Source organism: Acomys russatus, chromosome 22 (assembly GCF_903995435.1).
Source record: "Acomys russatus chromosome 22, mAcoRus1.1, whole genome shotgun sequence".
NCBI classification, from domain to species: Eukaryota; Metazoa; Chordata; class Mammalia; order Rodentia; family Muridae; genus Acomys; species Acomys russatus.
Window position 1 is genome coordinate 11,833,005 of NC_067158.1, and position 15,490 is coordinate 11,848,494.

Here is a 15,490-nt window from a genome sequence, read left to right on the forward strand (position 1 = left end):
GACTAAGCCTTCAGAGGCCTGAAGATCCGCCCTGAGGGAGTTACGTTCCCACGCTGCGAGTGGCATGGCGTTTGAGCACACTCTGTACTTGGGTTGTGTTCCCCCTGCTTGCAGCCTTGTGGTTCTAGTTCATGGGCGTGTACCCAGCATGCCTAAAACCCAGGAAGCCCGGGGTAAGCATGACATAACATCTGGACCCTCCCCCTAGTGGACTATTTGTGACACTTAAAGACACAGTCGCTCTGGAGCCTGGCATGCGCATTGAACACTGTTGATCGCCCCCCCCCCCCCCCCCCCGGTGTGATTGGTGCCTAAGGTCCCGTCTGGGGCACGCGCATACGGTATTGCTAGGCAACGGCAGTCCTGCCAACTGCCTAAGAGGCCGAAGGGATGCTAAACCTTGGGGGGTCCTCTGTGGGTGCATCCTGGCGAGATTCTGAGACTTGGTTGGCTCTGTATTGGGATTAACCTTGGCTAAGATTGGGACCTGAAAGGACTAGGTTACTGTGAGCACTGAGGTTGTTACAGGGAGGGAGGAAGACGGTATAAACACTTGAGTTCTGGAGGGACAGAGCTGGGGTGATTGGCCACAGCCTGAGTTATGAAGAAGATCTTCAAGGGCCATTCGCCCTGGGGCTTCCTGGGCTTTGGGCATGCTGAGAACCAAGAACCTTCGTGGTACCTCACTGGGTACACGCCGGTGAAAAAGATCCACAAAGCTGCAAGCATGGGGGACATAACGCAAGTGCAGAGGATGCTCGAATTTGGTAATGTTGATGTGAACATTACAGACCGGAAGAAAAGGTCAGAGGGCACAGGGTTGTGGGGCGGGGGCGGGGGCGGGGGGTGGAGGGCTAGAACAGGGATGGCTGAGTGAGAGCAAGGCCTAAGGAGAAGAAACACCTCCTTCCCGATCTTGGCCTCGGGAGTGGGAGAAGGCGGGCTCAGGCCTGCTTTCACCGGGTCCTATCCTTTCTCACCACCCCAGGCTGCTCAGCACCGGAAACCTGCATACCTGCATGGGTCTGAAGCCTAGGCATTGCTCATGAGAAGCGAAGCAAAAAACTAAACCTTTGTTGGTTTCCAACTCTCATATAATTCTGCTTTCTGAGCACTTTAATGACCATTTAGATGTGATTTCACCCACAAAGTCGAGGACAGAGCATTTTCTTTAAATGTGTACATTAAAAAAAAAAAAAATCACAGTGTTGTGGGTCCCAGGACAAAATCATCATCACCATCTTCCTCCTCCTCTTCCTCCTCTTCCTCCTCCTCCAATAAAATCCATATTCATTTTATTTCCCAGTAACCAAGGAATACATGCTATTTCCTGAGGGACCTTACATGGGAGCTGGAATGTGAGGATGGCTTCACATTCGGTCATTCAGGGTGGCCATCTTCCTTTCCCACAGGCTGATTCAACCATTAGCTCTTCTGGCCCCGAAGGGGACGGTTTGATTAGCATCTGTCTTTTGTCACACGACGTGTGAAGCTCTGAGGGTCCCACAGGTGCTTCACCCGCTTCCTTGATGCTGAGGTGGGTGGCTCACTGGAGCCTGTCACATCTTTGAGACCATCAACGCCATGGTGCTGGCAATGCGGGCCCTGCTTCAGGCGGCCCACAGCCCACAGCCCACAGGACATTCCAAACCTTCCTTCGCGAAACCGTCAGCTGTCTCTGCTGCAATGCCATCCCCTTTGGGAGCTTCCATGTTTAACTGCTCTATCCCTAGCACTGCTAAGTACAAAGAAATCCCAGTAGGCTCTTCTGCTTTGGAAGAAAAGTGCGCAGTCCCTCCCTACACAGTTGTCCCCTTGTAATGCTGTACAACAGGTCTCAGGCGTTCTCTCTCTCTCTCTCTCTCTCTCTCTCTCTCTCTCTCTCTCTCTCTCTCTCTCTCTCACAGGACTGCTCTGCATTACGCCTGTGCTCACGGTCAGTCAGAAATGGTATCTCTCTTGCTATGGTACAATTGCAACATGGAAGCCCGAGACCGGGAAGAAAGCACAGCTCTGATCAAGGTAATTAGGAGCCAACAGGCGCAACAGAAGATGAGTTAGTATTGACCCTCAGATATTCAGGTGTGAGAGCCTGTACCCCATCGTGTGGGAGGCAGACGCAGGGCCTGCACCCTGCCTTAGTGGAGGCTGAGGCAGGAGGATTGTGATTTCAAGCAAGGTCCATCATAGTCTGGGATACATAAGAAAACACAGTTTCAAAGCCTTAAAGAAAATAAAAAAAACTTGAATAAAAATGGAATTTCTGGCATTTAAATGTAACTACTTGGCGGAGCCTGTGGAAGGTCTATCGTGGGCTTCCTGAGTTGACAGTCTGTTCTCTTGGGACCCTCTCCACAGGCCACCCAGCGCCAGCATGAGGAATGTGTAAGAATTCTACTGGAGAACGGAGCTAACTCAAATGCCATCGATACATATCAAAACACCGCCCTCCATTACACAGTGTACAACAACAACACCTCCATAGGCGCCAGACTTCTGACGGCCAACACAAACACTGAAATCAAGACAAAGGTAACACCCAACTTTATTTCCCAAATACTTAGAAGGCATTTTACTAAGCAGCGTGTGGGCCCCTTTCCACAGGCAGAAGATGAAGTGAGAATTCATTGCTTTAAAAAAAATGGTTTGGAATAAGTTAATTGACAAAGGAAGTCTTAGAGCACACAGATTTATTTTATTTTTATTTAAAAAAAATTTTTTTTTTTTTGGTTTTTCGATACAGGTTTCTCTGTATAACAGCTCTGGCTGTCCTGGAACTCCCTCTATAATCCAGGCTGGCCTTGAACTCACAGTGATCCACCTGCCTCTGCCTCCCAAGTGCTAGGATTAAAGGCATGTGCCACCAACATCTGGCCCCACAATTTTATTTTATGTATCCATAAAATATTTGAGAAAACTGTATTAATATATGTTGACTGTTAAAAAAGTGTGTTTTTCACATTTGTCACCAAAGGTTTCTTTTTAAAATATAATTTAAATATTTTCACCAGTTTTTCCTAATGAGAGTAAAACAAAACATGATATCAAAATTTCCTTAGGATCTGGCCAGACATGGTGACCCACACCTTTAATCCTGGCACTTGGGAGGCTGAGGCAGGTGATCTCTGTGAGTTTAAGGCTAGTCTCTATCAGGTAGACAGAAGCATGGTGAGACCCACTCTTGAAAAACAGACAGACAAACAAACAACAAAGCTGTCTAGGACCAGACTTCACTGAAAACTCAAACAATAGCTTTTTTTTTTTTTGTAAATAAAAATCATATTACTATTGACATTTTATTGGTTTTGGTTTTTTGTTTTTGTTTTTCCACACAGGATCTCTCTGTGTAGCCTTGGCTGTCATGGACTCACTTTGTAGACCAGGCTGGCCTCGAACTCACAACGATCTGCATGCCTCTACCTCCCGAGTGCTGGGAGTAAAGGTGTGCACCACCACGTCCAGCGTGCTATTTACATTTTTAAGTGATTTCTCTCTGAGGTGAGGCTAAACCAAACCAAACCATCCAAAACACACACACACAAAAAAAAAAAACCACCAAAAACTGTGAGTAGAAAATTATCTTAAATGTGCAGGACAAATTGGAAATTAAGGATCTTAGTGGTAAGAGCGAGGAGAGGCCAGTGGTTTGATTTTGCCCTGTTCATGTGTTTAGAAAACTGTGCCCTTCGTTCTTACCTGAGGAGGAAATGGTTAAGCTCCGAGCATGGTCAGTATTTGGACTCAGAAAAATGCAAGGAGCTGGCTCCTTGGTGGTGATGGAGCAAACAGGGGAGGGGACCAGCTAATTTGGGGGCATATTCCCCTTTTCTGTCAGGACTATTTAGATAAGAGTTTAAGCTGCTCTCAAATCTTGCTGGCAGATGAACAATAACCTGGCATTTTTTTGTATAATGAAATAAATTGGAGATTTGGCAGAGTTTGGGAAACACTGGTCTGAGGCACGCATGCGCCTGGCCTGCTCCGGAGAGGGTGGTCACCTTAGCAGGGTCTTAGTAGGTTTGCAGAGGCCTGAGAAATAAAAATTGTGTGAGCTGTAAATTGCTTTTCGTTTCCACAGCATGGCTACACCCCGCTCATACTTGCAGTAATTGAGAACAAACAGGAGATGGTGGAACTGTTACTACAGGCCGAGGCCAACATAAATGCCCTGGATAACTGCAAGAGGTATCTTTTAAAACCCTTTAAAATCCCTGTGACCTTCTGGAGTGGCTACGTTCATTTAAAACATAAATACTAAATTCATAAGAACTTAACTTATGCTTATAGGAGGCACGTTAAAACAAATGAACAGGTAGGTAGAAATGAACTGTTCCACTTAAGTCTCTCTCCCCCACCCACCTCTCTCTCAACATATAACAGGGCTCATGTCTCCTCATAGTATTGGCCAATTTTGTTATTTCGAGTTGAATTTTTTTAGTCATAGGATTTTGTATTACCTAAAATAGTTTCATATTAGTCTTATTTTCAGAAGTGTAGAGTCCAATAAAATTCCGAACAATTTTACCGTATTTCTCATCCCTGCCTCTTGTACACATTTCTTTTAAAATGCTACATTTGTGGGAAATACTTTTGAGAATCACTTTGCATCTTTGCTGGCTCTTTAAGTTGCCTTGTCTGAAGAATGCCGGTGTTAGTTTTCTCTCAGTGACTGTGTCCTTGGATGTTGCTCAGTCCCCCCATGCTTCTATGACTCCTGCTGCTGTGTTCAGCTGTTCACTGGTCTCACCAAATACATAAACGAAACCACTTGGTGGAGGAAAGATTTATTTTGCTTCACAGAGTCACAGGCACCAACCAGTGGTGGGCTAGGCTGCTGTCTTTGAGCCATGGGGAAGGGTGACCAGGACAGGAAGTGGGGAGCAAGAGCCAGAGGAGGCTCTCATCTCAAAGTCGTGTTTCCTCATTAATGCAAGACCTTATTTTCTGATAGGAAAATAAGGATATTTCTTTTACCTTAAGATATTTATCTTATTTACATGTATGACTATCTTTCTTGCACGTATGTAGGTGCACCATTTGTCTGTCTGGTGCTCATGGAGATAAAAAAATAGGGCATCAGAGTCCCTAGAACTGGACTCGCAGACAGTGGTGAGTCACCTGACATGGTAACAGGAAACAGGAGTCGTAAATGCTGTTGACCACTGAGCTGTCTCTCTGGTCTGCCAAAATAAGGATAATATTCTTGGAGAGTGGTTTTCAGACCCTGTATATTGCGTTTATAGCAGCACCACACACAAGGTAGTCAGCCTTATTAACTGAAATTCTTATTATCTTTTAATTTTAAAGGCTGTATTTACTTTATTTGGTATGTATATGAATGTTTTGTCTGCATATATGTCTGTGCACCACATATGTGTCTGGTACCCCAGGAAGTCAGAAGAGGGTGTTAGAGCCTCTGGAGCTGGAATTATAGATGGTTGGCAGCCACGATGTGGGGTTGGGAAGCAAACCCAGGCAGGTCCTCTGCAAGAACAAGTGCTCTTAACTGCTGAGCCATTTCTCCATCCTGCTATTGTCTTCACTCTTACTATTTATATTAATAACTTTTAAAATAACAAACATTTTTTTTTTCATTTGCCCCAATGCTAACTGTAAACTATAGCATATTATACTAGGCTAGGGATGTAACGGAGACCCAGTCAGCTCACCCACTTCAGGGAAATGAGCTAGAACTAGTTATGTCTGTTGCATGGCTTGGAGCTCTCCTGAGCAGTACAGGACTTCGTTAAGGTGCATCAGGGAGCCTGGTGTGGTGACACTTACCTCCTCGACCTATTGAGTACCAGGACAAGCAGGACTATGTGGACAATGTCTCAAAAAAAAACTGAAAACAGTCACAAAACAAATAAGTGTGTCAGGGTGCCGTTCTGTTTCCTCCTCTTTAGGTCTGCCCTCATACATGCAGTGAGAGCTCAGTCTAAAAAGATGATCAGCCTTCTTCTCCAGCAAGGTGCTGATGCCTCGTTGGTGGACGCCTACGGAGCGACGGCACAGAGTTACGCTGTCTTTGAAACCTTTCAAGTGTAAGTTTTTTGTATTACATTATTGTTATATTAGCTTCAAATTGGTGTCTTTAACAGTTACAGCCACCCATACATCCATATGTGGTTAGAGTCCACAGTCCAGTCTGGGAAATGTGGAGATGGCTGTGAGTTAGTTGGCTTCATCTGCCAGAAACCAAGCAAAATACTAGACCAGGTTGGAGCAGCAGAGGGTACAGAGCTCCCGATATCAGGACCTTTACCTTGGCAGTGCTGGGGATTGAGCAGGGGTTCACATATGCCCCTAAACATACCCCCAACCCCTCTCTCAGGATGCTAAGTCCTCTGTCCTTGTGGTCGGAGCACTGCTGTCTTACTCTGTGATAAGACCCACACATGCAATAGAAATAGTGTCGCGTCTCCTAAGTTGCCTAGTTGTTTGGGTCTTTTATTGTCAAATTTAGGTGAGAATGGGGTTATTTTTATCTTGTGAGTTGTCTCATTCAACAGCATATTTTTTAATTTAAAAATTTATTATTATATTTATTTATTTGTGGTTTTCTGAGACAGGGGTTCTCTGTGTAGCCTTGGCATCCTGGACTAGCTCTATAGACCAGGCTGGCCTCAAACTCAGAGATCTGTCTGCCTCTGCCTCCCAAGTGCTGGGATTATAGGCATGTACCACAATGCTAAGTTTTAAAAATGATTATTTTATATGTATAGGTATTTTGCCTGCATATATGTTTATGACTTGATTGTATGACTGGTGCCTGCAGAGGCCAGAAGAGGGTGTCTGATTTCCTGGAACTGGAGTTACAAAGAGTTGTGGGCTACCATGTGAGTGTTAGGAATCAAATCTGTGTCCTCCACAAGAGAAGCCAGTGCTCTTAACCACTGAGCCAGCTCTATAGCCCCTGTATGTATGTGTGTATGCATGTATGTATGCATGTACACACACACACACACACACACACACACACACAGAGTTTTAGATTTTTGAATCTTTCTCTCTGGGAAGAGGTGCCCAATAGCAATGTATAGACTTTTCTACATCCAGACTTCTAATTAACATTTTCAAGGGTTTTCTCAGTTGAGTCAATTCACATAGCAAAAGATAAAAGAACGTGTCATCCCATCCTCAGTTTATCCTTAAAGAGATCTTTAATCTGTGCACACAAATCATCCCCAGGCCCCATAGGGCACCAGCTGTCCCTCTTTGCTGTGGAATCCGGAGGGAGAGTTCCTCAAACGTTTCTTAGGTTGAGAGAAGTAGAAGCAGAAAAATGAAACTGCAAGCTTGATTGTTTCAGAAGTTGACAAAGAAGCAAATAAAAGATGCCATATAGGTGGGCGTGGTGGCACACACATTTAATCTCCCAGCCCTCAGGGGGCAGAGGCAGGTGGATCTCTGTGAATTTGCGACCAGCCTGGTCCACATAGTGAGTTTCAGGACAGCCAACATAGTTAAATTCTATCTCATAAACAAAAGTGAAGAGGGAGAAGGGAAGGAGGGAGGGAGAGAGAAGGAGAGGGGGAGGGAAGGAGGGAGGGAGAGAGAGAGGGAGGGAGGGGGAGAGAGAGACAGAAAGGGAGGGAGGGAGGGAGGGAGAGAGGGAGAATGGAGTCTGAAGTGGCTTAGTGGTTAAGACATCCTGCTCTCAAGGAAGAGCAGAGTTTGGTGCACTTGTGAGCTACAGTGTGAGCGGCTCACAGCTGCCTGTAACATGAGCTCCAGGGGCCCCAGTGCCCTCTTTTGGCCTCTATGGGCACTTAACACTCACAGGAGCATATCCCCCTGCAACGTAGCTAAACATTAAAAATTAAAAGTCTTTTAAAAGTACCATTTAACATCTGGATGGCTTACTCTTCTTAGGACTTTTAGGAAACCGCACTGGCCTCTCACTGGTGTTTTACTCTGCAGGCTTTCCCAAGGCCCTGGTCCCAGCTGTCCTGAGCCTACAGCAAAAGAGGAGGAACACAATTTGGACACCAAGGTAAAAAGCTCACTTGTGATACTGACCTTCGGCCCTGCGGGTTTTGGGGTTTGGCTGAGCGGTGGTGTGTTTGCCTAGCTAGTACAAGGGCTAGGTTGGGTCCTCAGTTCTGCTGGGAAGCTTTGCTCTAAATTTAATGTGGTTGCACTCTAAGAGCAAATAGTGAAGTTAAGAAAAGGCTGTAAGAAAAGGGGCGCTCAATTAGGAAAAGGGACAACATTCTGAAAACATGAGTGGGCTTCTCAGTGGTGCGTCACACTTGTCAGTTTTATAAAAAGCCCTATATGCAACCCTGGTGGCTTCTGAGATAGCATGGTTCAGGGGTTTGTGGTGCTGGTTTGTTGTTGTTGTTGTTGTTGTTTTGGTCAATTTGACACAAGCCTAGGCACATCTGGGAAGAGGGAATTTTAACCAAGGAAACACCTTCATAAGATGGCCTGTTGGGGAATTTTCTTGATTGGTGATTGATTTGGGAAGGCCCAGCCCATTGTGGGTGATGCCGCCCCTGAGCAAGCGGTCCTGAGGCATATAAGAAAGCGAATGGAGCAAGCCATGAGGGGCAGGCCAGTAGGCAGCATCCCTCCGTGGGCTCTGTGTCAGTCCTGCCTCCAGGTCCCTGCCCTGGCTTCCCTGGAAGCTGTCAGAGGAAATCAACTTTTCTCCCCATGTTGCTTATGAAGTAGCAAGGAAAAGAATTGTATGGTTGGGGTCGCCACAACATGAGGAGCTGTGTCAAAGGGCCTCAGCCCTGGATGGCTGAGGACCACCTCCTGAGACTCCGGAGCCACGGAAGTTGGGAGCCACAGTGGTAGGGAAGATGTTCTCACTCAGGGCATGAGGGCATGTCGCACCTGTTCCCAAGATCAACACTAAAGGTCATGGCCTTTTTATATCAGAGGCCTGATTTCCAGGAAGGAAATCATTAAAATATAAGGCAGAATTCAACCTAGATCTAATTTGGGCTTGTAAGTCACAGAGGGCCAGGGACCAGTTGCCCGAGTCGTCAGCGCAGCACAGTTGCGCACCACACAGTCTCGTAATGGCACTAGCTTTTATCCGTGACCCTGTTAGCATGTCAAGGACCGTCTGGATTTGTAATGTGGCCGTCTTTTTCATCTTAGGATTTTAAGAAGGAGATCCCTTGGGTTGTTAAATTAAATATTAATGCTTACGTATTAACAGTAAGGCTAAACCCAGACACTCCAGGAAATAGTCTAGTGTTGGAACAGGCTAAAGGGAAACTATAGTAGAGTTGTAGTCTGTTTATATTCCAAGAGCCTAAAAGAAAACTATTGAACAATAGAAACTAAGGTGAGGCCGTAACTATGCATGGAGTTACAGCCGGGCTTGTCTTCGTGTTTGAGCCTTTTGCCTTGCTTTTAGAGGGCTTTTCAGTCTCATCACATTTTTGCTGGTAACTGACTTTACCCTTAGGCTGTTCTTGAGGCTCTGGGGACTCGCAGGGGACAGGCTTTCTTCTAGAATAAGGTTACACTGACTGCCTGAGTTCTTTCAGGCTGAGGCTGTGGTGAAACCGTAAGGTGCCAGCAGATAATGTCTACTCTTGGCATAGTTATATCTGAGTGAAATCTAATGGCGGTCTTCTCCGGGACATCTCTCCCACACTGGCTGGAGTGTGGGCGCTTGTTCCACACGCTGGGCTGTAGCTGAGACTGAGCGGTATGTTCACCTGAGGTTTGGGGGTTGTAGAGTTGAGTCTTCTCCCTCCCTCCGTCTCTCTCTCTCTCTCTCTCTCTCTCTCTCTCTCTCTCTCTCTCTCTCTCTCTCTCTCTCTCTCTCTTCCAGAGTCATGAATGAGAGGAATTGCTAAGGTTCTCAGGTAGTGTGAATCATGGACGCCTTGCTTTTTCACTGGTCTTCATGGGGCAGCAGGATCTTATGTCTCTCTTGAGCCCTGCTGCCGTTCAGGTCCAGATCAGGTGTCTCGCCAGCGGCCCACTCACCTCTGCTTCAGCATTAGGCATGCTTACCCATGCTTCTTGCAGATCTGTCAGAGCCATTTCTGTAGCTTCCTCTACACGTCTGGGACTGTCATCTCCCTCCCCGCTTAGGAGAGAGTCCACATCTTTAATCAGGCCACACGTAGCGCAAGTCCCAAAGCCAGGGCTGGAGGCAGTAATTCCTTAGCTTTAGGGGGGTTCAGCATTGTAAGTCTCGACACAGGTCTGCTTCCTAGGGAGCCCTGGGTTCCTGACGAAAGCCCACAGCAAAAAGAAAACTGGCATTTCCCTTGCCGTGTCCAGAGTCATCCAAGGACCCCTCGATGACTCCTCGCAACCGTTCAGGAACGGGAGTCTTCACCGCCTCTAGTCCTCAGAGCCGTTCCCAGAGGGCAGAAGGCCCTCTTCCCTTGCAGGATGACACTCACCCTCTTTTAGTGACCTCTCTCTTGCTGAGGGGCCAAGCTGGGCTTCTTCGAACTTGGCTGTGGGCAGTCAGTTTTAAATTCCTGTGTCTTCAAAGCTGCAGACAATCTTTCTTCTTTGTAGGGTTTCTTTGAAGGGGAAGATTCTTATTTGCCTTGGGAAATGTGCCGCACGTACATAATACACATAGACACACAAACACATGCCTTTGGTTTTATTTATACTCTGTCAGGGAGCTGAACGGCTGCACTTGGCTTCTGCCTCTGTTCACTTGAATTACATCCACACCTGGCTTTCAGTAAACTGCTTTTCTTGGAGAAAACTGGCAGTTGAATCTAGAGTTGTGTATTGTTTGTCTGCTTTGATGTGTGTGGATTGTGTACATGCCAGTGGGTCTACGCGTGTGCACGTTATAACATCAATAGTGAACTGTGTAAGACAGACATGTTCTTAAAACAGATTAAAGCACACTGCCAGACCCTCAAAGGCCTTAAGAGAGAATATGACACTATTCGTGCCTCATTTCAAGGACAGCAGTGGGGATGGGGCCTTTCTGAACTATTGGCTATCCATAGACTGTGGAGACTGGGGAATCACTGTCAAACGTACCAATTTATATGCTTGGCTTTGTATTTTTATTTATTTATTTTGGGATTTTGTTGTTGTTGTTGTTGTTTGGGGTTTTTTGTTGTTGTTGTTGTTTTTTGTTTTGTTTTTTTCGAGACAGGGTTTCTCTGTAGCCTTGGCTGTCCTGGAACTCACCCTGTAGACCAGGCTGGCCTGGAACTCACAGTGATCTGCCTGCCTTTGCCTCTTCAGTGCTGGGATTAAAGGCCTGTGCTACCCCGACCGGCTCGGCTTTGTATTTTTAAAACAATAGAAAAATGAAGTAAATAAAAGCCACTTTATTGTAGTGTTACATAAGTTTGTAGAGGAGCATTATCTGTATTCTGTGCCTGCTTCTGTATTGGGACAGACAGAAAAAACTGGAAATTCAGACATTTATGATCACAGTGGGATTGCATTGTGTTTTCTAGGTCATCCCATTGAGAGCATGATTGAATCTCTTCAGCTAAATGAAAAATCATTAAAAAAATTTTTAAATCATGTTTACCTAAGAAAGTCTAGTTCTAGAAGTAGAGAGCAAATAGCTGCATAGTAAATGTTTGATTTCTGAAATGTTTGGTATTGCAGAATTTGTAGTGCCCACCCAGACTCCCTGGATCGCTTGCTAACATTACAAATGCTACAAGCCTTCCCTTGCGGCTTAGTCACTCCACCCAAAGCTTCCATGTGCTTCAGCCAGCTTGAGTCTAAGGTCCCCACGTTTGTGTGACCTCTGCGTGACCTCATGGGATACCTTTATGTGTTAGAATCATTTCAGAGTTTTGGAATGTGAATTAGCGACTAGGCAACTGAATCGCTAATGTAGATTTATAAGTGATGCAGTGTAGATTGTTCTAGTAATTATGCATCAAATGTTAAAAAAAAATCTTAATGTTAAAGATGTGTGATTTCAATTGATTTATTTTGAGTTACTACACCATAAATAAATTGATAACAAAACCAAGGAAAAAAACATGAACAGGAAAGAAAGTTTAAAGACTATTCTTACTGTCTTTCAATCCTAATCTTAGGCTAGGAATTTAGATTAGCATTTCTTAAACTTTGTAAATCTTCTTTTCACACGATGCATTTCTTTCCAGAATATTCTGCTGCCATGTTTTCGTTTTGTTTTTGTTTTTGTCTTTTTGTCCAAGTAGAATATAGAAGCACGATTTTTTTTTTTCAATTTGTGTTTTTGTCTATTCGAAATGTTACAGTTGTTAGGTAATCATAGCTAGCTTGGGTCGGCCGTCAGAATTACTTCTTAATAAAATGAATGTCTTTGTTACGTGGTAATTACAAAAGGTTAATTAAGGCACAAGATAAGTATTATTAGCAGTATACTAACCAAGGTAAGAGATTATTGAAAGGTAGACATTTTGGGATAGAAATTGAGCACACTCACCCTAACGGTGAAGAGCGAAGAGCTAGCTTATGACTTCAGTAAAGCAAAGAGCCCCAGATCAGCAGGCACGTGTCCTAAATGGAAACTAAATGCACCATGATAAAAGGTTCCAGAATCGAGGGTGGAGTGGGATGAGGTGGGGTAGGAGAGCCCTGTGTGGTGGGCTGGCTAGCACAAAGCCTTTCCCAGTAGGGACAGCATCTGGAGGGGGGAGACACTGTTTATTACCCTGTGTCTCTTGCTTGTAGTCACAGGCCGTTCATAAGATGCCAGTGCAATTGAGAAATGGGTAATTTGGTGAGCTCTTGGCTTTTTCTTTTCTTTTTTTTTTTTTTTCGGGGTGGGGGGGAGGTACATTTATTTATTTTTTATTTTATTTTTATTTTATTTTTGCATATGAAAACTTCTTTATTTTCTTTTTTAAAATTATTTTATTTTTGTACATATACATTTATATTATTACATATATATACAATAGATTACCTATGGCAAGAAGAACCGTGAGACAATCAGGAATTATATAAATGTTACATTCTTAGTGTTTTGGCTATTTGTATTTGACAGCCTTGAAGAAGACATCTTTCCTATCTTGGTGCATCTAAATTTCTGAATGTAAATCAATCTCCATCACATATTGTCATTATCAACTTAGAACACCTATCTAGACCTAAAAACATCTTAACCCCTAAACAATTAAGCTTCATTGTAAAACTACACTACCTGGTCTTCAGCTCCATCAGAGACTTGAGAAGGCATAAACTTGATTATCTGAGTATGTTAGTGCAGGTTAGTAGCTTTACAAATGAAAAGATAACAGAGACAGTTTTCTACCTGAATAGTCACCCAAAACTCTCTGTAACATTGGAGCATCTTCTTCAGCCTTCTGGCCCAATATATCTGACAGACATAGTTGTGAGGCAGGAACTATTGAGGACTTGTTTACCCTGTCTTGGCAGAGTTTGGCTGTCGACTCTGCCTGCATCCAAGCTTGCCCTTTTTTAGGGCAGAATTCTGTCTGTGGTAGAAATGAGGATCTTTTGCCCAGTGGCTTACTTGTCACATTTGAAGCCATTTCCATAAGGAGGGTATTTGATACTCATCATCTTCTTTGAGGTAGGCTAGGTATTGCCAGGAGTTAATCTGTCTCATTGCCAATATGAATCTTTAAAGTAATAAAAACATTTTAAATGCCATATTCTTCATGTCTCTGGGGTTTTTGAAGACCTTATCTTTCTATAGAGTCATATCTATCTGCTGTACCTAAGATGTATATTCTTGTGATAAAAGTAGACTAACAGTTGACATGACCATGGTTTAATCTACTAACATTTAATTTTTTAAAAAAATATTTATTTATTTATTTATTTATTATGTATACAATGTTCTGCCTGCATGTACATCTGTAGGCCAGAGGGGGGCATCAGATCACATTATAGATGGTTGTGAGCCACCATGTGGTTCCTGGGAATTGAACTCATGACCTCTGGAAGAGCAGTCAGTGCTCTTAACTGCTGAGCCAGCTCTCCAGCCCCCCTAACATTTAATTTGTATAACTTATTTCTCCTAAACAACTTGATAGCACTTTCAAAGCATTGGAAGTAAACCTTGTATTATAATTGAGTTATATGGGCACAATAAAGATATATATATATGTGTATATATATATATATATTCTTTTCTTTTTTAACAGGATGGCTGCAGAGCATGTTCACCTCGCATTCAGGAAAACAAGCAAAGGATGGCAGAGTTGCCAGCAATCAAGGAAAGCGTAGACACAGCTGAGCTGCTGGGGAGGTATACCTGCTTGTCCGTCCTTTTAGTTAGAATAAGCCTGAGGTGTTAAAATGGCTACAGGAGCCCTGTATCACGATGATAAGAAATGAGTTCATTTGCAAATATTGGTAGCTACTGAAAACCATATCACCAAAGCTTGAGTTAATGATAACAGCAATTACTTGGAGTGGGAAAGATAAAACAACCATTTACAATGATTTATGCTCTCCTTTAAAACTGCTGGCATTCGCAATTTGCAGCCTGGCTTTTCCTCACAAGAGCACAGACCAATGGGAAGGGTTTCCAGGAGTTACACTGGCTGTTAAAGAACAGATTGCACTGACTGATTCAGCTTTGTGTTTCATTTCCCCCACCTTTTGTGGCGAGGTGTGGGGGTGGGGTGGGGGAGGGCGGTTGAGACAGCGTTTTCTGTGTAGACTTGGATGTCCTGGACTCACTTTATAGATCAGGATGGCCTTGAACTCACAGAGTCTGCCTGCTTCTGCCTCCCAAGTGCTGAGATTACAGGCATGCGCCGAAGCCTGGCTACTTTTTTTTTTTTTTTTTTAAAGAATATTGATACTATGTTGTTCCTGAGTTGCTATTAATTGAGATCATTCAATTATATCAGGTTTTTTCTTTTCCCCTGAAGTGTATTTATGAGAAGAAAATATTTTAATTGTATATAAAAGTCATGGGTATGTGATAAAAGATAGGATTAGGGTTTAGTTCCTTGCTTTCCCAGGCACATGCTAGCTGGGCTGCAAGAAGGCCTGGCTTCCTTCAGCGCTGACTTCAGGCTTATCTGTACCATTCACTCCCTCAGCTACTCTGTGATTGTTGTTAGCGATTTTATACAAAGTGCTTTTTCTTTCTTTGACCTTTACCTGAGCCCAAGCACATGTCCTTGCTCTCAGAGGGAGCTGCAGAAGTTTCCATGGCAGCACTGGCCTGTATTCTCACACTAATGAACTGTGGGTAGAACTTGTAAGTATAATAGACACTACAGCTGCTTCTGGCTTGCCTAGTCTACTTATACACACACACACACATACACACACATACACACAACACATACACACACGTGCAAACACACACACAAGCATATGTACACTTACACACATATACACAAACATGCACACGCATGCATACACATACACACACACAAGCATATGCGTGCATGCATACACAAACCCACAGATGATCGTCACTTGTAGATGAACTAGCAGTGACTATCTATGAGAAGCCTTCTGGTTGGCACTGGATTCAAGATGGCAGTGCTGCGTCTTGGCTCTGGCTCCTTAACAATTAAACTTTATTGTG

At 44.1% G+C, this 15,490-nt stretch overlaps 1 protein-coding gene across 1 annotated transcript in view; it reads left to right on the top strand.

Annotated features, from left to right (window-relative positions):
• Nucleotides 1-601: 601 nt before the first annotated feature.
• LOC127205517 (ankyrin repeat domain-containing protein 36C-like) overlaps nt 602-15,490 on the top strand; it is a 105,144-nt gene continuing 90,255 nt past the window's right edge. Inside the window, exons 1-7 of the mRNA XM_051164711.1 lie at nt 602-804; nt 1,908-2,022; nt 2,359-2,532; nt 4,079-4,185; nt 5,907-6,044; nt 7,924-7,996; nt 14,085-14,188. Coding sequence (XP_051020668.1) covers nt 602-804; nt 1,908-2,022; nt 2,359-2,532; nt 4,079-4,185; nt 5,907-6,044; nt 7,924-7,996; nt 14,085-14,188 — 914 coding nt within the window. The remainder of the gene's footprint in view (nt 805-1,907; nt 2,023-2,358; nt 2,533-4,078; nt 4,186-5,906; nt 6,045-7,923; nt 7,997-14,084; nt 14,189-15,490) is intronic.